Consider the following 23364-nt stretch of genomic DNA (forward strand, 5'->3'; position numbering starts at 1 on the left):
ATAATCTTGCCAAAAAAAATCCCCTCACCAGTTCAGCTGAATTTTGCTTAGGTTTTTTTTTTTAAAAAGGGGAGGATTCCAGAGCTGAGCACTGCCATTTTGAAGGTGGGACTAAGCTCCACCCCCTCAATGTGGAGAAACATAGCGGTTTCAAATTGGCAAAGGTGTCAGACAAGAATGTATTTTGTTTCCCTATCTCTTTAATCTTAATGCAAAACATATAAGAAAAAAATGATTCGATTTAGATGAAGGTAGAGTGAAAATTGGTGGAAAGAACATTAACAATCTGAGATATTTATTACTTGTTAAAAGTAATAGTGAGTATGCAGAAGAGATGAAAACACTGACAGCATATTTGGGGGTGGGGAAGCAAGAACACCAAAGAAATATTTCCTTGTAACTGATCTTCGTTTTCTACTCCTTTCTAGGGTTGCCAAGTCCAATTCAAGAAATATCTGGGGACTTTGGGGGTGGAGCCAGGAGACTTTGGGGGTGGAGCCAGGAGACATTGGGGGCGGAGCTAAAAGCAAGGCTGTGAAAAGCATAATTGAACTTCAAGGGAGTTCTGGCCATCACATTTAAAGGGACTACACATCTTTTTAAATGCCTTCCTTCCATAGGAAATAATGAAGGATAGGGGCACCTTCTTTTGGGGTTCCTACAATTAGGCCCCCTGGTCCAATCTTTTTGAAACTTGGGAGGTATTTTGGGGAGAAGCACTAGATGCTATACTGAAAATTTGGTGTCTCTATCTCAAAAAACAGCCCGCCCAGAGCCCCTGATAACTGCGGATCAATTCCCCATCATTCCCTATGGGAATGGTTTATGGAGGTGCATGATGGTTGTGGGGGCGGGGCTTCCCCCGCTGGCCAGCTGGCTGGGGGAGGGGGGAAGTCTGTAAAACCGGGGGATCCCCCGCTGGGACCTGGGGATTGGGAAGCCTACTCCTTTCCCCTCCATCTCTCCCTACCTCCTTTCCTTTGCAAAAGGATTTGGGCCTTCAGTTCTCTTATACAATCTTTCAGCCAAAAAAATAAAAATAAAATGTAATACTGAGTATGTAGCAATGAGAAAAACTAATAATGTAGCTACAAAATAGACTAGTTACGAAGTTTGAAGTGTAAAATGATGGATATAACTGTACCCCATGAGAAGTAAATATCATTGTATGTTATAGACAAAGTCCTAAAAATAGTCAATGTAATGAGAGGAACATTGGGGGAAAATATTTTTTGTCTTTTATACTTTGTTATATGTAATCATCTTTGATATATATAATTATGATAGGTAAGCCTTTTTCCTTTCTGTACAGGACTGTTTGGCATCCTAGGCAAGATTTACTACTTGGCCCCCCCCCCACTGTTCTTCTTTCAACTCCTCCCCTCTCCTCCCTTCACCCTCCACCCCCCAACGCATTCACACACACATTCCCCCCCACCTCCCCCCAACAGCGCTGGCCTCAGCAGCCCTCTGAAGAGCACCGGGTCACACTGCATCTCTTACATTATCCCTCTGGATATTTTTCCAGAAAACCAAATGTAATATAAACTACCATCCTTGACAGCCAGTACCAGAGCTTAGATAACTTCCTATATAAAACAGGCACAGGCAGACAGCACTGAACTATCGTTGTGGTAGATAAGTCAGTGAAAATGTTGAGGCAATGTGCGACTGCAATTAGAAAGGCCAATGCTATGCTGGGAATTATTAGGAAGGTGTTGTGTATTGGGACAGGAGTTTGGCCTCAGGGCCAGCAGAGACTTGGCTGAGCTTGAGACCCCAGAACAAGAGCCTCCTGGATGCAGGAAGGAGGTCTATCAGGGATCATTGGGCCAGCTGCTAGCCTATAGTTGTTTGTAATGGGTTTTTGGGTGGGGTTATTTGCATGCATATAAGCAGGGCTGTCAGCCCTGCAAGCCAGTTCCATTTTTACCTTTTCTATGCTGAATCACTGAATAAAGAGCTGAATTCACTATCTCCCTGTACATTTTAGAAGGGAATTGAAAACAAATCAGCCAGTATCATAATGCCCCTGTATAAATTGATGGTGAGGCCTCATTTGGAGTACTGTGTGCAGTTCTGGTCACCACACCTCAAAAAAGATAGCTCTGGAAAAAGTGCAGACAAGGGCAACTAAAGGGTTGGTACACTTTCCCTATGAAGAAAGGTTAAAGCACTTGGGGCTCTTCGCTAGGAGAAACGACAACTGAGGGGTGGCATGATAGAGGTTTACAAGATTATGCATGGGATAGAGAAGGTAGAGAAAGAAATACTTTTCTCCCTTTCTCAGAATACAAGAACTCATGGCACTCAATGAAATTAAGAACATAAGAGAAGCCATGTCGGATCAGGCCAATGGCCCATCCAGTCCAACACTCTGTGTCACACAGTGGCAAAAAAAATTTGTATATACACACACACTGTGGCTAATAGCCACTGATGGACCTGTGCTCCATATTTTTATCTAAACCCCTCTTGAAGGTGGCTATACTTGTGGCCGCCACCACCTCCTGTGGCAGTGAATTCCACATGTTAATCATACTGAGCAGTCAGGTTAGAACTGATAAAAGGAAGTACTTCTTCACCCAAAGGGTGATTAACACATGGAATTCACTGCAACAGGAGGTGATCACAGCTACAAGCATAGACAGCTTCAAGAGGGGGTTGGATAAACATATGGAGCAGAGGTCCATCAGTAGCTATTGGTATTGTTGGAACTCTGTCTGGGGCAGTGATGCTCTGTATTCTTGGTTCTTGGGAGGGGGCAACAGTGGAAGGGCTTCTAGTGTCTTGGCCTTGCTGATGGACCTCCTGATGGCACCTGGGTTGGGTTTTGTTTTGTTTTTTTGGCCGCTGTGTGACACAGAATGTTGGACTGGATGGGCCATTGACCTGCTCCAACGTGGCTTCTTTCATGTTCTTATTGTGTACAAAACATGAACACAACCGACAAGTGTCTGGGGCACGTGTGACAGGAGAAACTGGAGAGCACAGAAGGCAGCTTGTGGCAGAATGGGAGGCAACATTAGACTGAGCAAGGGCCTTTTTAAAAACACAGTGCTCTTATATAATAATAATAATAATAATAATAATAATAATAAATTTTATTTATATCCCGCCCTCCCTGCCTAGGCAGGCTCAGGGCGGCTAACAACATTTCAATAAGTTATACAATATAGGGTTTAAAACAATTAGGTTATACAGTAATATAAAATAACAATCTAAAACAATATAAGATTATACAATAATTTAAAACAGCGATCTAAAACCAGTTCCAGTTGCCTGGATCATTCCATGATCTTCTCCTTTGATCTCCCAATAATTCCATTTAGCAGGAGTTAATGAACATCTATGGGAAGGCAATGGCAAACCACCTCATAAAAGTCTGCCAAGAAAACATCATGACGTGACATCACCCCATGGGTCAGTAACGACTCATGCTTGCACAGGAGACTACCTTTACCTTTAATGAACATCTAATTAGTAGAGAAAGCCTCTTTCCAGTCCAGTTTCCTCCCTGGTCATGGGACGGAGACGGTTTTGGTTGACCTCACAGATTACCTCAGAAGGCATCTGGATCGAGGCAGGTCAGCGCTGTTGTTGCTTTTAGATCTATCAGCAGCATTTGACATTGTCGCTTATGACCTAATGACCCACCGCCTTGCATGGAGTTGCATTGGAGTTCAGGGGGTTGCCTTAAAGTGGTTTTCCTCCTTTCTCTATGGTCGGGGACAAAGGTGGTGCTTGGCAAGCAGATCTCCAAGCGGCGCTCACTGGAATGTGGTGTGCCTCAGGGAGCTATTCACAGTCACAGAACCTTTATTGGTATAACAACAACAGTATTAAATCAAATCAAGGAAGCAGGGAAAAAGGTGGTTAATTACACATTCTAAACAGACTTCTCCTCTATAAGAGTATAAGCACAGTAAAGGACGTTTGCCACTACTTCAATGTTTCAGTCTTATTTGAGGCTAGTACACTTACTATCTTTCTTTCATCAGATTTACCCTTCAGGGATTGTAATACAGGATCCAGATAAGATGCACGTAAATCACAGTAGAATCTACAGGATAAAAGTACATGGTCTGTTCCTTCAGTTTCCTTCAGCCCACAGGGACATAGCCTATCAAAGAATAGTATTTTTTTTAAACCTCCCATATAACATGGCAGAAGGAAGCACATTAAAACAAGCTAACATAAACGCCCTTTGAATATGGGGGTCAATCAAACAAGAAAAAATACTTTGTAAGTGAACCACTAAAATGAATCTCCCATTGCATCGGAGAGCAACGCTCAGAAGCGAGACTTTTAAGGTCTTGAATCTCCATGTCAATTAATCTCTGTTTAATCGTGACAAACGCATGCTTCTCCGAAAAAAGAGTCAGATCATCGATGTTAAGCCCCATTGATGTGATTTTCTCTTCAATGTGGGTCAGCCAATCAGATAGAAAAGATTCATGCAGCATATGTGCAATGAGACTATTAGGCCCACTTCTGAAATGAAGATACAGCCAAGTTGAGATCCATGCCTTTGTGGCTAAGCGTCTCTGGTTTGTCTCAAGGCATATTGTTGCATAAGGTACACAAGCTTGAAGCCCTAAATTTTTCTTAAGAAATTTAGATTGGACTAAATTTTATTATGGGTGGAAATCCAAATTGGGGCACCATATAATAGTTTGGTACATATTTTATAGTTGAACACTTTAAGAACAGCAGGTATAAATTGGTTCCCTTTAGTATAGAAAAAACGGGAGTGTGTGAGTTCACTGCTTTTCACAGATCTTATCACTGTCAGGACCCCGACTCAAGGAACAACTCAGGTCAACGGTTCAGTAGTTTATTTCAAGTATCGTAAGGCAGTACACCTTGCTAAGACTAATGACTTAGCCCAATGCCTCTGTATTTAACCCCTTGCCCATTTTAAATTTTTGAAATTAATTTTTCATTATCTCCAAGCAGAACTTTTTTCATTTCTGTTTGTTCTTTTTTTATTCCTTCAGTTTTGATATCATTATCCACCAAACTCTTTATTTGTTGCATTTGGAACCAATCATATTTATTATTCAACTCTTCAGCAGTTTTCAGTTCTATTTTGCAACTTTGTATTTTTAATAATTGATTATATGACAACCACTTTTCTTCACCTATCTCAGCCGTTATTTTTATTACTTCAGTCAGATCGCTGTCTGAAACCTTGAGACCAGAATATGTAGATGTTTTTAGAAACTGTTTTCATGTTTTTGTTTTTATTGTTGTTTTATTTGTGAGCTGCCCTGAGCCTGCCTTGGCGGGGAGGGCGGGATATAAATCAAATAGATAAACCGTCCTGAGCCCATTTTGGGGGTAGGGCAGGATATAAATGAAATTTCAAAACCCTGCACTTTAAGAGTCATGTATTATAATCAAATGCGTCACAGACAACTTCATGTAGATATTATATTGTAGATAGTATGTTTAGCTATTTGCAAATAATGAAGTAGTTACTTTCTAAAAATAGCAGATTGAAGCCATGATTACATCATGTGAAGTGCTGAAAATTATGAAAAGGGAAGAAGAACTCTGCACATTGATCCTCTCCCAGGAAGAAGAGAATAGGACAATTGAAAATGAGCGGCTTGGAAGTTCAGGTAAAATATCAACTCTGTGAGAAAAACACTTCTATTCTCAGATTATTCACTTAAATAAGATGTCCTCCCCCTCTCTCTTCTGTGATTATCACAGTTTTATCTCACCTTACTTCCACAGAGCTCAGGGTGGCATGCAAAGAGATTCTATGTTTTGGCCTCTTAAGTATAAAACTCTGATGTCGGTTGCTCTATTCAGGTCCTGGTGAATTAGGCTTCCCAACCCCACCCCACCCCGGCGGGGGACCCCCGAATTTGCAGCCTCCTCCCCCGCTCTCCAAAAATCCGGAAGCGGGGGACGGGGAGAACATGCGTGTAGGCATCATGTAGTTGTAGAGCTCCTGATCCGTTTGTAAAATGTGTGTCCCTTTAAGGCTGCACAGGAAACAGGAAACAGGAAGGGCTTCTTTAGAAAGGGTCAGTAACAGTTTCCATGGAGAACGGCCCCTCCCTTTCTTTTGTTTTCGTTTTCACAGCAAGCAAAGTTCTACAGGAAGAAGATCTAGTAAGTATTTGTGTGTGTGAGAGAGGGAGGGGGCAGGGGATTCCCTGGTTTGGAGGCCCTCCCCCCCTTTAGAAAGCGTGGGGGGAGGGAAATGTCTACTGGGCACTCTATTATTCCCTATGGAGAATGATTCCCATAGGGAATAATAGGGAATTAATCTGTTGGTATTGGGGGCTTGGGGGGGGGTAATTTTTGAGGTAGAGGCACCAAACTTTTAGTATAGCATCTAGTGCCTCTTCCCAAAATACCCCCCAAGTTTCAAAACGATTGGACCAGGGGGTCCAATTCTATGAGCCCCAAAAGATGGTGCCCCTATCCTTCATTATTTCCTATGGAAGAAAGGCATTTAAAAAGGTGTGCTGTCCCTTTAAATGTGATGGCCAGAACTCCCTTGGAGTTCAATTATGCTTGTCACATCCTTGTTCCTGGCTCCACCCCTAAAGTCTCCTGGCTCCACCCCCAAAGTCCCCAGATTTTTCTTTAATTGGACTTGGCAACCCTATGGTGAATGTCTGTGTGCATACATTTGTCTGTACATCAGGCTTCTTGCAGATGTTCATCTGAATGTGTGGAGTCGGATGGCAGGACCAAGCTGTGCAATTCCGCTCTTCACTATATTTTGTAGAAAGAGAGGTGCCAGAACTCATTAGCACAACTCATTTGCGTATGCCACACCCCCGTGACATCACCGGAAGGTGGACTAAATTATATTAGCTCAGCATCTACCTTAAAATGCTTCTGGAATTATAATTGTCATAATAAAAGTTTACTCCCAACATACTTTTTCAATTACTTTTTCCTATGTGGCCACAGTGGCATGATGAAGATTTCCATCTGTCTGCTTTATATATTTTGGTTATTTTCCCATTTTTTTTGTGTGTGGGGGGAAATATTAGAAAAGTTGTCAATGCTTATAGTTCAGCAAAATTCTCCCAGGGGGGGTTGAACAATGAAGCCTAGAAGCAATTATTTGGGGGGGGGGGTAAGAAAGAACGAGCACAATAAAATTTAGAGGGTCCAGAGCTCTGCTCCTGTCCAAAACGAGGCCTGGCTCTTGGTATTACTACTTGGTGCTAGTCAAATGTGACTGCATTTTGGAGACCTTTCTGCCCAGGGAAGACAGGGGGAAGAAGCACCCACTCCCTTTCTCTTAACTGCTTACAGAGCTCTTCTTACAGTGAAGTTCTTCTCATGGCCCCAAGGTAAATGGGAATAGGAAGTGCTCAGACAAAAAGGCCCTTGCTCTTCCTATGGGTTGGGTGCCAGAGACACGTTACTTCTCCTGCCCCCTTGATCACATTGAACCTTCTGACATCTCCTCATCTAGAGGGAAGGAATGTGACACACACCAGAATGAATGCTGCTCTCTCTCAGAAGCTGTATGTCAGTTTGTGTCTGGGAGATGGGAGAGAAGATTCTCTTTGGAAAATGAATGCATTAACTCTGTTTTCAATATGACTACATTTTTCTTTCATCTCTTAACAATAACATCCTACACATCACTAAAAACCCTCCATTAATATTTACCATATTAAAATGGTTACAGAACCCCATTTAATAGTCCTCAGGGGATGTTCCCATTAGCACTTAAAATCAGTTTAATTTTATTATGCCTCTGTTTTTGCATCCGTTTGGTAATATTTGAAAAACGTGACGTATCTACCAAAGGTCTCCTTTTCCCTCCATTATAGAAGAAACAGTGCATGTAGTAATCATATCTGGTGTGTTTAGACTGCTGGTATTGGTGCATAGCTTGCTTTATGTCTCTCTTTATGATATTTTTAGGTAAATTATTGAGGATGATATACGGTATGTTCCTAGGGTTAGGAAACCATTTGTCTTCTGGAAAGGAGATTTCAGAACAATGGCTGATTGAGGAGTGATATCTGCTGCTTCCTGGTCTTGCTTAATGACTTTTTATTGATACACTGTCTTATATAAACAAAACACAGTCGCCTTGCCCACCCTGTTTATCAGTGGCTGTTTTCCCACTTACCTTACCCCGGAGCGACGTCCCTCTTCACCGCGCTGCGTCTGCGTGGATTTCGCACAAACTGCTGCGCAGCACCAGGAAGAGCCGCGTAGGACTACGCGGCTCTTCCTGGTGCTGTGCAGCAGTTTCTGCGAAATCCACGCAGACGCAGCGCGGTGAAGAGGGACGTCGCTCCGGGGTAAGGTAAGTGGGAAAACGGCCAGTGAGTTGAATTCAGATTATATCTCTACAACATTCAACCATTGGTCTGGGGGAACCTTTGACCCTAATGGTCGTGTGTGTTGGCTGCCTGGTCTCCACTAATGTTTGGGCTCACTCAGCTCTTGCTGTCGGAGACGCTCAGTTATGAATATTCAATATATCTGAAATGGTTAAGCGGGGTGTGTGTGTGTTGAAACAGAAGTCGGCTTACAAGGTCAGCTGTCCTCCCTTTCCCAGCACATTTATCATGATTTCTTTAACAAATAATCCTAGAAGTGCATGATAAATATCCATCAGGATTAGCTAATGGAGGCTTGTATACAGCCAGTTCTTGTGATGTTTGGGTTGTGCAGGAAACTGGAGTGTTGTGTCTTGCAATGGAATCCGGAAGTACTGCACAGCGACGCGGCAGAGGTGACCAGAGGAAGTGCCCTGGGCACTGGGTGTAGCGCGCAAAAGTACTCCGCCAATTAAGATCTGTGGCGGGAAGTTTGACTGGCCAGGATTGGACTGGGCCAGTCGGAGGGCTGTTCCGGGTATTGTATATAAAGCGGGACCCGGCCCGCGTTCCGCCCTCTTGTGATGTACCAGCTAATAAAGTATGTTGCCTTCAACACGTCTCGTCATCGAGTACATTACATGGAGTAAACTGTCTAAACCAAAGCATATTATTATATGACACAGGGTAAATAAAAGAAGCCCTTTGTATTCTTCCAGCATCTGGGAAATACCAGCAGCATTAGAGGGGAAAGAATATAAGTGGTTGTGTTATATAAAGGCCAGGCCATACAAACTGTAGCTCTCCAACAGCACCTAGATTGCCATGAGCAGGATCTGCTATTTTATTATATGTAATTTACTATTTTATGCCAACTTTCTATCCAACTTAGCCTCCCCAAGCTTCCCCAACTTTTGCTTATGATACCAAATTGAGAGGAGTAGCAAACACCCAGGTGGATAGAGTTAAAATTCAACAGGATCTGAATAATCTTGAGAAGTGGGCAGCTGCGAACAGGATGCAATTTAACGAAGATAAGTGCAAAGTCTGACATCTGGGCCACAAAAATGTGAAGCACAAATACTTGGATGGGGGAATGCACTTTTGGGAAGTAGTGTGTGCAAAAGAGATCTTGGAGTGCTAGTGGACTGTAAATTAAATATGAGCAGTCAGTGTGATGCCATGGCAAAAAAGGCAAATTCAATCCTGGGTTGTATCAAAAGGGCTATCACATTGAAATCACAGGAAATCGTAGCTCCACTGTATACTGCCTTGGTCAGGCCACACCTGGAATACTGTGTGCAGTTCTGGAGGCCTCGCTTCAAAAAAAGCGGGTGCAGAAGAGAGCAACGAGGATGATCAAGGACCTGGAGGAAGAACCCTCTGAGGAAAGGCTGAGAGCCTTGGGAATGTTCAGTCTGGAGAAGAGGAAATTGAGGGGGAACATTTAAATATTTGAAAGGCTGGAGGGCAAGGAGCAGTTTCATTTGGCAGCTGAGGATAGGACCCGAAGCAATTGGCTCAAATTATAAGCAGAAAGGTACCGGTTGGATATTAGGGGGGAAATTTTTACGTTCAGAGGTGGAACCAGAGTAGTTCAGATGTGGTGAGCTCCCCTTCATTGGCAATCTTCAAAATGCGGCTGGATGATTATTTGTCAGAGATGCTTTGGGCTGATCCTGCATGGAGCAGGGGGTTGGACTAGATGGTCTGTATGACCCCTTCCAACTATGATTCTATGATACTTGATAGTAAAGAGGAGAGACAGAGATAAGGGTTCTAACTACCTCTAGCTAAGAGAGAGAGAGAGACTTTCAAAAAGAAGCAGGACGTTGTCCTAAGCGTAGCAATCTGGAAAAAGACATGGATTAACACTTAACAGGTGAGAAAGTGCTGCCCTCACTATCCTACCTAATTGGTTTCTGGCTGCTCCCTTCAGGGTCTTCTTCTCTTCTTATTTGTACATCAGACATTGCCTTTTCCAACATCCTTTCTCAAGGTCTAGCTGGCACAAATTACACAAAATTCATCTTCTTGCATAGACTTTTTTTTTGTAGCAGGAATACCTTTGCACATTAGGTCACACAGCCCTGATGTAGCCAATTCTCCAAGAGCTTACAGGGCTCTTAGTACTGGGTCTACTGTAAGCTCCAGGAGGATTGGCTACATCAAGGGTGTGTGGCCTAATATGCAAAGGAGTTTCCTACAAAAAAAGCCCTGGACTTTCAAACTTTTCTCAAGGAAGTGGCTTAGTGAGTGAGTCTGCAATCATTTCATTTGTAGAACAGTATTCCAACTCAACAAGCCCTTCTTCTTGCATGTTTCTTACTATGTGATGCTTCACATCCATGTGATTAGTTCTTGAGTTTATCTTCTCTGTCTGTGCAAGTTGTAAGCACCCTTGGTTCAGAGAGTTGTACTGGTTTGGGTTCCTCTATCCAGTTCCTCTATTTCAGTTTTCTGCACACTTCTGCTGTGGATAGAAATTCAGCTTCAGTTGAGGATATAGTTGCCAAATGTATGGGAAGCAGATCAAAGCAGGACATACCTCCTGGTTAAACAGCTGTCTTGTATATCTTTCTGCCTTATCCTAAATGGAACCCAATGAAAATAAAGTTCTTCTTATGCAGACTCAGCCTGTGGTCCCTCTGAGATGGGAAATGCTAAGGTTATTGCAGGGTGTTTTGCAGGGTGTTTATTCTCACTGGGTTCCATTTAAGATCAAACAGAAAGATATACAAGACAGTTGATGAAGTTTGATACACAAAACAGCTATTTAACCAGCAGGCATGTCCTGTTTTGATCTGCTTTGATACATTTGGCAACTGCTTGACATAAGAAAACAGAACTACATTGCCGTATTGCCAACTGCCGAAATATCTCCTGCCTTTGTGAGCAAGTATCAGTAAGCATATATTGCCATTGTGCATTTGAGCTGCATTGCTGAACCTTTCATGGAAGAAACTCCCATGACTTAGAAACCTTAATTGAGATCTGTAAATCAATCAATTTATTCAGCCAATGATCAGTACATATCAAAAGCAAGAACTATTTAGTAAAACATTCAAGTATAAAATTGGTCTAAATATAAGAAAAATATCTCTAAGATTTAAAATTTATAATCTTTAAGATCCGTACGACCTTAAGATCTACACTGATTAGATATCACTAAAATTTAGAATCGATACATAAAATTTCATGCTGGATTCTACAAGCTGCTGAGAAAAATATAGCACAGCTAATAATGACCTGTGGAACAAAGCAGGAGTCAAGTTTCACCTTTAAGACCAACCCATTTTTATTCAGAACGCAAGCTTTTGTGTGCTCTTAATGAATCCAGCACAGGGAGCAAAGCCATGCACAGCTGGTAGGCAGTGGTCCAGAATGCAACATGGTACAGATTTTACAGAACCTGCGGGTTCGCACCCATCAAAGGCTTCCTTACAATAACGGCATCAGAGCAACCTAAGTAATTATTAAGCAGAAGGGAAATTACTTTAGATTTAACATCCTGATAGAAACAACAACAAAACAGTAAATGTTCTACAGATTCTACCTCCTCAATGCCACATGGACAAGTTCTCTCCTTCATGGGAGTTTTTTTAAATCTCCCTTCTACAGCTGCAGACAGGAGGACTCGTAGTTGAGATCTGTTGATGTGCGTCTGAGAATCGTTGTTGAACTGTTTATGGGAGTTGACTCGCATGACTTAGAGACTAACTGGGATTGCAAATCTGAGTATTGCTGCTAAACTTTTCAAGGGAACAGACTCCCACAGTTTACAGTCTTGAACTGAGGTGTAATTGTACACTGTTGCATAGCACTATTGTATATGTATACATGGAATTGTTACTTACAGTCTTTAGTGTTCCACATCTGGACTTTGACCATGGACCACTCATGATACTATAAAATAACAATACAAATTGTATTTGCACCTTATTAGTCAGTACAAAGACTATTTAAATGAATTTGTGGTTGATGATCCACGGTTCACGGAAACCCTGGTGGCAGTTGTGGAGAAGCCATTTTTGTTAAGGCTTGACTTGAGGAGCCAAGTGGCTTCCCATCTCTCAGGAGGAAAGAGATGAGAGGGAAGGAGAATGCTAACAGGGGTTGTATGGTTAGAGTAGGGAAATGTTAGATAGTTATATTAGGATTACTGATTGTTTTGACTGTAGCTTTATAACTGTGTCACCTGGGGTTTGAACCAGGCAATGTGCCTAAGTCTCTAAGCACCCGAGACCTGTGGAATGTTCTTTTTTGAATTGGCACCACATTGCTGAAGTTCTGTCCTCCATATAATTCTGCTTGGTGAGTGGCCTTGGGAGAAAGGACCAAGGGAATATGTATTGTCTTGCCTGGGAATTCTCCCCCTATATACTACTGGGTATGACTGAGGGAATCGGGAGAGCCTGGGGGAGCCTGATTATCTCAAATGCAAGTGGACATCCAAGGTGACTCTCCCAGTCAAACTCATACCTTAGTGATGTAAGAAGTTTAACCAGTTTATCAACCATGGAGCCAGCAGGAGGGGCTGAAGTGGGATGGTGCAGTGGAATCATTATAGGGAAATAAGAGATTTCCCAGGAAAGCAAAAATGAAAGCAGAAATTCCCACTTTCACTTTCAGACACACACACCCCTCCTGTGAATCCTTAATACCCACCCATTTAGCTTGTGGCAATCCTTTCAATATGTGATGTCATACACTAGGTTACACCTTCAGAGGGGCTTGTTCAGTGCCTGTAGGGTGAATTTCTTTTAACATATGTTGTGGGATGTTATTTGAGATTGGTGCCTGTCATGACTTCTCTTTCAATTTGTGAGATTAGATATGATGTGTCTTTAAATTTCTTGTTTCTTTCTCTCACTCAAGGTATGTAACACTGCCACCAGGAATTTAATTCCAATCCTATCAATTAACCTTTCCCATGGTATTATGCTAAACTCTAAGGCTCCTTTGGTCCTGAATATGAGACCCTAGTGTTTAAATAGCATTTGACTCCAGGTTAACAATAAACAAAATAAAACTTTATTTGTACAAGAAGTGTATTGGTTTCAAGAAGTTGAAACTTGGAGAGTATTTTTGTGGCGAGGCACCAGATGCTATGCTGAAAATTTGATGCCTCTATCTCAAAAAACAGCTCCCCCCAGAGCCCCAGATACCCACAGATCAATTCTCCATTATACCTTATGGGAATTGGTCTCCATAGGGAATAACGGAGTGCCTAGCAAACATTTCCCTCCCCTCCCTACACTTTCTGATGACCCTGAAGTGGGGGGAGAGCCTCCAAACCGGGAGATCCCCTGCCCCCACCTGGGGATTGTGTGAGGTAGCGGGTGGGTTGATTTTGACCAGTTTCTGTCTTCCGAACCACATGGTAGATTGTTTTGGAAAGTTTCCTGGCCCTCAGAAATAACTTTTCATGGGATTCAGGGTGCTACTGGAGGGATGGAAGGGTGAGAAGTCTGCCCTACAAACTCACTCAGTTCATAAGAGCTTGTATCCAACCATGGTTATCTTAAACTTTTTCTTTTACCATAGCCACTGGATGCATTTTCTCCCAGGGTCTAGAATTTAAACAATTGTGTTTCTATTCTTGAATTATAGGTGGATGCCATGGAATGTGGGATAATATAACCTGTTGGCTGTCCTCTTCATTTGGGCAAACTATTAGAGCTCCTTGCCCCAAAGTTTTCGAGATCGTAACTGGGAAGAAAGGTAAAGCTAAAAACGAATTTACTTTAAAAAGACACAGGCCAGAGTTTACTTGTTCAGTATGAAGGACTAAAGGAACATTCTGATGTATTGTATGAAAAATGTTTATTTTGTTAAGTTGTGTCATATTTAACTTCTCAAGGACAATTCCATGAGCAGAATCTAACAGAAATCAAGAAACTGTTTGCAGACAAATACTGCATTATGTAAACCTTGCTAGTAATTATTTTAAATTAGTCAGCCTATAATACAGTGGGTTTAAAGCATTGAGGAGACGAGGCAACAGTGATAATAGCTCTTTATTAGAGGCAGCATAGCAATGGCTGATCCCAACAAGACTGACTAAGGGCCTACAGGCCAAACCTATATACAACTCTAAGTTCCCGAGCAAGCTTGCCATTGGTTCATTCAAACAGGTAGGGGTCTGTGATTGGTGTAGGGCAGCAGGTATTGGATCCCACTGTCCATTGTTCTCCAGTCCCCAAGCTCTGCTTTCCTGGCTCAAATGAGCCGGCAGGAATCACATATTTTAAGGCACATATATAACATCCTTCCCCCCTAAGTTCGCAAGCCCTATTGCACATAATCCTGTAGGTATGCTGGCTTGCGGTGCTCCCGTGTTGACCGTCTGAGCGCTGGGGCTGCTGGTGGAGCGGTTGCGGCCTTGGGTGCTGCAAGCTGGGGGGGCCAGTGGTGTTGGCGTCTCAGCCAGTGGTTTGGGGTCTCCCTGAATCTCGGTTCTGGCTGGTTGTTCCAGTTCCCCCTGAGGCTTGGGTGCTTGTTGAGCTGCGGCAGTTGGGGTGGCCGTTTCTTCTGTCTCTGCCTCCAGACTGTTGGCTGGCAGGTCATCTGGGCTCACCGCTCTGCCCTCTGGTGCCTCTGGTCTATGTGTTGCCTCATTGTGAATCCCCCTTCTGAGGTGACTTCATACATCATCACCCCCAGAGACTCGGGCCAGCATCCATGCTGGCTCCCCTCCCCCCGCCAAAGTTTTTAGCAAACACCAGCTCCCCTGTGTTGAACCCTCTGAGTGCCCAGACCAGTAGGTTTGGGACCCGATCTGGGTGCATGCAGTCTAGTAATGTGTTAAGCCTCCTACCCCTGAGCAGTTCTGCTGGGCTTCAGCCGGTCACCATACTAGGGGTGTAGTCTCTTTTAAAACAATTTATTGATAACATATGGTTACAATATCAAATTATATCCTTGCTATCTCTAACCCATATGATATTTTCAATCCCCCCTCCCTTCGTAACTAGACTCCCGCTGAGGTTATATACTTAAATTCAATTATAAAGGTACCCTTAACCAATCAAAGTTCAATGTCTTTCTTTTCTCACATTCATATTAAAAAGTTGTCCAATGTCTTTTTACATTCCACTCTTGCTCTATATATCCTCTAAATTTCTTCCACTCCTTTTTAAACACATCCAAATCATAGTCTCTTAAAGTTCTTGTTAATTTGTCCATCTCACTCCACGATAAAACTTTCACGATCCAGTCCCATTTCTCTGGTATTTTTTCTTGCTTCCACAGCTGCACATACAATGTCCTAGCAGCTGAGAGCAAATACCAAATTAAAGTCCTATCTTCTTTTGGAAATTTTCCCATTTGTAATCCAAGCAGAAAAGTCTCTGCAACTTTCTTAAAATCGTATCCCAAAATTTTAGAAATTTCTTGTTGTATCATCTGCCAAAACTTTTTCGCTTTTCCACAAGTCCACCACATATGGTAAAAAGAACCTTCATGTTTGGGCCCAAATTTGAGATAGAAGTTAATAAAATCTTCTGACAGATAACGTGATTGAAAGACGTATTCAAGACATGTCTGATGATATTAAGTAGCAAATGAAGGATATTTTTCAAGATAATATGTTTACATTGCGAGTGGATGAAGCAACAGATGTCAGTGGGCTAGCACAATTATTGGTTTTTATATGTTTCATTTATACTGATAGAATTACTGAGCAATTCTTGTGTTGTCTAGAACTTCCAATGGGAACCAGAAGTGAAGATATATTTAAAACTTTAGATTGCTTCATAAAGGAAAATAATTTGCAGTGGCTAAATTGTGAAGGAATGTGCACAGATGGCACACCCTCAATGGCTGGTTCAACAACAGCTTTTATAGCTTTAGCAAAGAAAAAGAATGAAAATACTCATTGTTTTTTACAACATGAAGCACTAGTCGCACAAACCATTGAAAATTAATTTTTTAAAGTTTTGGACTGTGGTTCAGATGGTCAATTACATTAAAAGTAGACTTCTTCAGTCAAGATTATTTGCTCATATTTGTGAAAAAATGGAGGCAAAGTTTAAAAAGCTTCTAATACACAGATAAGTTTGCTGGCTCTCAAGAGGTTGAGTGCTTTGTCAGGTATACGAATTGAGGGAAATGATGCTTGCATTTTTTTGTGGAAAATCAGCAACATGAATTCTGCAGTTTACTTCAAAACAAACGTTGGTGTGCAAAACTGGTATATCTTGCTAACATATTTGAACATTTGAATAAAATAAACACCAGTATGCAAGGAAAAGGAGAAAATATCTTAGCAGTACCGTATTTTTCGGACGATTAGACGCACCGGAGGATAAGACGCACCTTCCTCCTGGGGGGCGATCCGATGCTTTTTCCTCCGATCCGGCGCTTCCCCGATGCCTGCTTGCCTGGCTCCATCTTCTTCAGGCAAGCGTGGGATCGCTCCACATGGCCCCAGCGCTTCGCAAGCACCGGCCGCGGAGCGGGTAGCGTGCTTCCTACTTCCCTGTGTTCCTGCCTTCATCTGTGATGTTTAAAGCAAGCGCTGGAATCACTCCCTCCCCCCTCCGATCCCAGCGCTTGCTTTAAACACCACAGCTGAAGGCAGGAACAAAGGGAAGTAGGAAGCACCCGCCCCCTCCACAAACGCAGCGCTTTGCGAGCGCCGGCTGTGGAGAGGGCAGCGTGCTTCCTACTTCCCTGTGTTCCTGCCTTCAGCTGTGATGTTTAAAGCAAGCGCTGGGATCGTTCCCTCCCCCCTCCGATCCCAGCGCTTGCTTTAAACACCACAGCTGAAGGCAGGAACACAGGGAAGTAGGAAGCACCCGCCCCCTCCACAAACGCAGCGCTTTGCGAGCGCCGGCTGTGGAGAGGGCAGCGTGCTTCCTACTTCCCTGTGTTCCTGCCTTCAGCTGTGATGTTTAAAGCAAGCACTGGGATCGTTCCCTCCCTCCTCCGATCCCAGCGCTTGCTTTAAACATCACAGCTGAAGGCAGGAACACAGGGAAGTAGGAAGCACCCGCCCCCTCCGCAAACGCAGCGCTTTGCGAGCGCCGGCTGTGGAGAGGGCAGTGTGCTTCCTACTTCCCTGTGTTCCTGCCTTCAGCTGTGACGTTTAAAGCAAGCGCTGGGATCGCTCCCTCCCCCCTCCGATCCCAGCGCTTGCTTTAAACATCACAGCTGAAGGCAGGAACACAGGCAAGTAGGAAGCACCCGCCCCCTCCGCAAACGCAGCGCTTTGCGAGCGCCGGCTGTGGAGAGGGCAGCGTGCTTCCTACTTCCCTGTGTTCCTGCCTTCAGCTGTGACGTTTAAAGCAAGCGCTGGGATCGCTCCCTCCCCCCCTCCGATCCCAGCGCTTGCTTTAAACGTCACAGCTGAAGGCAGGAACACAGGGAAGTAGGAAGCACGCTGTCGCCTCTGCGGCCCGCGCTTGCGAAGCGCTGGGGCCACGTGGAGCAATCCCACGCTTGCCTGAAGAAGATGGAGCCAGGCAAGCAGGCGCCGGGGAAGCGCCGGATCGGAGGAAGAGGCAGCAGATCGCCCCCTCGCCCCCCGAAGGTACGTACCTTCGGACCATAAGACGCACACACTTCCCCCCCACTTTTGGGGGGGTGAAAAGTGCGTCTTATGGTCCAAAAAATACGGTATTTAAAATTTGTGCTAGGAGAGACAAAATAGCAATTTGGAAAAGGAAAGTGAAAAGGAAATTTTGAAATGTTTCCCAAAACTCATGAGTACGAACAAAAATGTGATATCAGCTCACTAACTGTTGACTATTTAACATTGCTTGGAGAGAAAATTCAACATTACTTCCCAAATGTCAAAATCCAAGACTATGATTGGATCAGAAATCTATTTCTTTCAACTGCAATTAGGAACTTTTCACTTACTGAAGAAGAATTAAATGATCGAAAGCTGTTAATGATGTATGAAGAGGGAAACTTAGACAACTTTTGGATTCACATTTTAAAAATACATCCAAATATAACTTTAGAAGCATTAAAAAGTCTTCTGCAGTTTTCTACTACATACATTTGTGAAGTTTCCTTTTCAACGATGCCAAACTTAAAAACGCTGAAACATGGAAGCTTAAAAATGCTTGATGACGAAATGTGAGCATCCTTGTCTAATATTGCAACAAATACTCAGAAGCTGTGTTCATCCCATCAACCTCATACATCCTATTTAAATGATAAGAAGTTATTGGTGTTATTCAACAATATATGTTATTATCTGACAAATCATATATTAGTCAGGGGAGGGCAGGATATAAATATGATAAAATGAAAATAAATGAAAAGGTTTCATGAGTTATGTTGTGTCCTCATATATTTTGTTGTTACAATGTGTGTCCGTATCTCTTATAACAAGTTAGTCTAAATTGAGTTTGCTAGTACAACTGAATTACCGTGTCACCAAATGATGTATGTCTAAAAAGTGTGTCACCAACACGAAAAATTTGGAAAGCTCTGCTCTGATCAAAGGGATGCGAGTAAGCAATAGACATTGATACGGTGTTTATTCTTTGATAATCCATACACAGTCTGAGCCCCCCATCTGTGGGGCTGCACGTGGGAAGCTGGCAGGACATATAAAGCCTCTTGCTAAGTTCTTGTCAATAAATTTCCGCTGCTCAACCTGCTTGGCCTGACTCATAGAGTATATCTTTCTCCTGGGGAGCGTCTCTCTCAGAATCAGTTCAATGGCACAGTCTGTGACCTGGTTGGGGGGGGGGCAGTTCATTCACCTCTTCCTCCTTGTATGTAGGGGTTATGGTCCGTAAGTCAATGGACTCCTAACACTACTGGGAATCTTGCTGTGGATGTTAGTACAAAAGCCCTCTTCTCCCAGTGATTCCCCATCTCCATTGGTATCGATTCAGTCTCAAAGGAGCAGGGGTCCACTCTCATGGATGTCCCATCCATCTGTTCAAATCTTATGGACTCTTGGAGTTCTGCTAGTTCCAGCCCCAGCCCTGTGATTAGTGTTGAGCTAATCAAGTCTCTGCTACACCCGGAGTCTAGTAAGGCTCAGATCCAAATGTGAGCCCCTTGACTCCTCTTTTTCCGTTGAGGGAAGGGTGGGTTATAAATAAATAAAAAAAATATATTACACTGATAGGCAGCCAGTGGAGTGATTCTGCCCTTGCTGTAATGATGGCATAGAGTCATTAGTTCATGTGTTTTATGAATGCAAAGTGTATAGTAACCATAGGGAAACCCTCTTGCCTTCTATGATTACTCCTCCTACAAGCAGTCAAAAATATACCAACTTAAAGAACTCCTGCAGGGCAAATATCCTGCAGTTACTCTTAAAACAGCTAAATTTGGTTGGTTCGCCTTTAGGACAAGAAAATGATTAGCAGCTTAAAATGCCAGAATATGTTTGTCTTAATGGCCATTTCTGTATATTTCTCAATTTTAATAATGTCATAATACTTTTAGCATGTTTTTACAGATAGTTCTTATGGATATGTATAGATATTCTTTTTGTTTAGGATGCTGGCTTTTGTCGTAAATAGATATTAGATATTTATCTATCCATCTAGCTTCTGGAAACAGCTGAACTGTGGCATTCTGCATCAACTGTATTTTCTGAATTGATTTTGAGGTGAGACCAATGTACAGTGCATTGCATAATCATATGATTTATTTTGTTACTGTCATTGACATCCAGGGTATTTGTATCGTAACTGCACCAGGGAAGGCTGGTCGAAGAGATTCCCTAGAACACACATTGCGTGCGACTATGATCTGAAAGAAGTGAATGCTACTTTAATTGCACAAAGACCACGGGTGAGTACAAATAAAGTACAAACAAGAATTTAGTGGTCCCTCCTTCAGCCAGGTTGGTGGTCACCACAATTAACACTTTTTCAATTATGGGCCCTGGATTATGGGATTAATTTCTTTATGGGTTTCATCAGAGAGTGTAATTTGGTGCTCGTAAATTCACCCATACATTCACTGGTTAGAATATGTGATGCTTTGTTAAGCATTTTCCTATTTTTTTGCTCATGTTTGTTCAGTGATGTCAGTGTTTTGTTTGTTTTTTATTTCTGCAATTTGCTAGAGAGCCCTACTTGCTAAAACACAAGGTTTTTTAAAAAATTATAAATAAGTAAACCAAGGTGAAGACAATCGGATTGATTGGATAATATTATGCTCTGTCAATAGGTACTGCTGATTTCAAAACTTTTAACAAGAATGGCTTTGTAGGATTGCCAGTTCGATCAGATTAGCAGGTGGGGAGTGGTACTTACCTTTCCAGGAGCAAGGAGGGAGAAGCAGGAAATGAACATGATATGCTCGCATCACCAGGAAATGACATAGGCATTTTGTTGACATGTGGGGGGGGAGACACTCTGGTTTTGGGGCAGACCTCTGTGGTTTGAAGCTAATTCTACTATGGAGTTTTGCCCAAAACACAGAGTGTCACCCCAGACCTCAATGATGTGCCTACAAAACTTCCTGTTACGTTGACATGTCATGTTTATTTCCTACTTCTTGCCTGTTTGGGAGGGGTAATTCCCACTGTTTGGGAGGGGTAATTCCCATGGCTGTACCTCACAGCCATTTCCCCCCACTTTCTGAAAGCTCTGAAGATGAGGGAAGGGCTCCAAACTTGATGATCACCTGCCCCCAACTGAGAATTGTCAACCCCAGGGCTTTGTAATGCTGTATGCAAACACTATTGCCGCTCTCAAACCCAAGAAACTAAACATGGAAGAACAACCACACATATGGCAAAAGCTTATGGTGTAGGTGGTTTGAATGAACACACAGCTGCTGAATTAGGAGGCATTTGTTTTCAGGGCACCTGCCTTATCCATTGGTTAATCAAGCTAAAATAAGAACATAAGAACATAAGAGAAGCCATGTTGGATCAGGCCAACGGCCCATCAAGTCCAACACTCTGTGTCACACAGTGGCAAAAAATTTTATATACACACATACACTGTGGCTAATAGCCACTGATGGACCTGTGCTCCATATATTTATCTAAACCCTTCTTGAAGGTGGCTATACTTGTGGCCGCCACCACCTCCTGTGGCAGTGAATTCCACATGTTAATCACCCTTTGGGTGAAGAAGTACTTCCTTTTATCCGTTTTAACCTTTCTGCTCAGCAATTTCATCGAATGCCCACGAGTTCTTGTATTACTGAAACATGGTGGGATGACACTCACAATTGGAATATTAGGACTGAGAGATACAATTTATTTAAAATATATAGACAAGTAAGGAAGGATGGAGGGGTTGTATTATATGTAAAGGAGGTATATCCTTGTGAGGAAATACATGAACCTGAGCGTGGAAGTTCATTTGAGAGTCTCTGGATAAAAATAAAAGGAGTAAGAAATAATAGTGATATTATGGTGGAGGGCTGCTGTAGACCACCAAGCCAGGCAGAGAACTTGGATGAAAAACTCCTAGAACAGATTACAAAGTTCTCTAAGAGACGGGACATGATAGTCATGGGAGATTTCAGTTACCCGGATATCTGTTGGAAGTCCAACTCTGCTAAAAACAAAAGGTCAAATAAATTTCTGACTTGTCTTGCTGACAACTTAATTTTCCAGAAAGTGGAAAGGGAAACAAGAGAATCTGCTATCTTGGAATGTATTCTCACCAACAGAGAAGAACTGGTTGATGAAGTAAAAGTAGTGGGCACCATGGGTAATATTGACCATGTAATTTTGGAATTTACAGTCTTGGGGAAGGGAAAGGTTGGACTTCAGGAAAGCAAATTTTTGACAAACTTAACATTATGCTGGGTAGAATCCCATGTTAGCCAAATTGTCCTCAAGAGAGGTATGGGGGAATTTTAATTAGATGGACAAAGATGGCCAACCTATTTGGGAGCAATAACCTGTGTATACAGGAGCTAGTCCTCTGTAGGAGCCCCTTGTAAATAATGAGATTTATAAACTAAAAATAGATTTTTATTAGGAAACACTCAAGTACACAAGAAAACACAAATACCCATCACACATACAGACCTAGGAAAAATTGGAAGGAAAATTGCTAGGGATGTTTGCATTAGCAGGTGTCAAGCATGCTATTTCTGTGTATTAGATCAATACAATTATTGGAATTCATTTCCTCTCTCTCTGCTCTCAAATCTCTTCCTTCCTAGAGTTGCATTTCAAAGCTTATTCCCCCCTCCCTTTTTCTCGCCTTTCTCTTCCTTTCCCACCTCTGTTTAGAAAATGTAGGAATTCAAGTTACTTTGATGATAGAAAGAAAGGAGGCACCTCCCCCAAGAGTTCCCATTCATACCGCTTATCAAGAGAAGCAGGAATGTCTAGGAACCAGGGAAGTTATAACCACATGATAGTAACTGGTAGTACTTTTGAATATCTGTAGCAATTCACATCTGTATGTTATGACTTGAAGCTATCTTTATCATTGCCTTTGAAGTAGTCCTTAAAACACTATGCTGTGTAGAGCTTTGTATCACTCTCAAGGTACCATACCTTGAGCCAACAACAGATTATCAATAAAACGAGTCTTTGTATCAAACAACTGCTTGTTTATTTGAAATACTGATGCTTGACAGCAGGGAATTCGATGAATGGGTGATACTGATACCTGTTCAGCGATGGAAGAAGAGAGATTCCTCAGTGAAGACAAGAAAAGGAAGGGAGGGACAAGATATGACCAGCTTCATTTGCAATAATGGACCCAAACTGATCAGGATTGGGGGTAATTCCAGCAGAAAGGTGGGGGTACTGTCAGTGTCACACCTGAATGGCGAAAAACCTGGCCTTATTTAGCCAAATTGATATCCTGGACCTTCCATTCTGCTCTCTCTTGATATGGAGAAAGTGTTCAATTGCCTAGAGATTCCTTATCTTAAGTCACTTCTTGTCCATATGAATTTTGGTCTGCGTTTTAGGTCGGTCCTAGAGGCAATCTATAACCTACTGCACAAGTCTTAACCAACAGAACATCATCAAATTCTTTTAAAATTTTCTGGGGGACAGAAGAGGGGTGTCCCTTATTCCCATTATTATTTGTTCTTGCATTAGAGCCACTAGCCATTGCTATTTGAAGAACCAAAT

The 23364-nt window shown here is 42.5% G+C and overlaps 1 protein-coding gene across 1 annotated transcript in view; it reads left to right on the forward strand.

Moving 5' to 3' along the window:
* SCTR (secretin receptor) overlaps positions 1–23364 on the forward strand; it is a 103615-nt gene that overhangs the window by 17413 nt on the left and 62838 nt on the right. The window contains exons 2-4 of the mRNA XM_060261815.1: positions 5498–5627; positions 13935–14045; positions 19975–20093. Of these exons, the coding sequence (XP_060117798.1) occupies positions 5498–5627; positions 13935–14045; positions 19975–20093 (360 nt within the window). The remainder of the gene's footprint in view (positions 1–5497; positions 5628–13934; positions 14046–19974; positions 20094–23364) is intronic.

This window comes from Heteronotia binoei, chromosome 21, assembly GCF_032191835.1.
Source record: "Heteronotia binoei isolate CCM8104 ecotype False Entrance Well chromosome 21, APGP_CSIRO_Hbin_v1, whole genome shotgun sequence".
Classification (NCBI taxonomy): domain Eukaryota; kingdom Metazoa; phylum Chordata; class Lepidosauria; order Squamata; family Gekkonidae; genus Heteronotia; species Heteronotia binoei.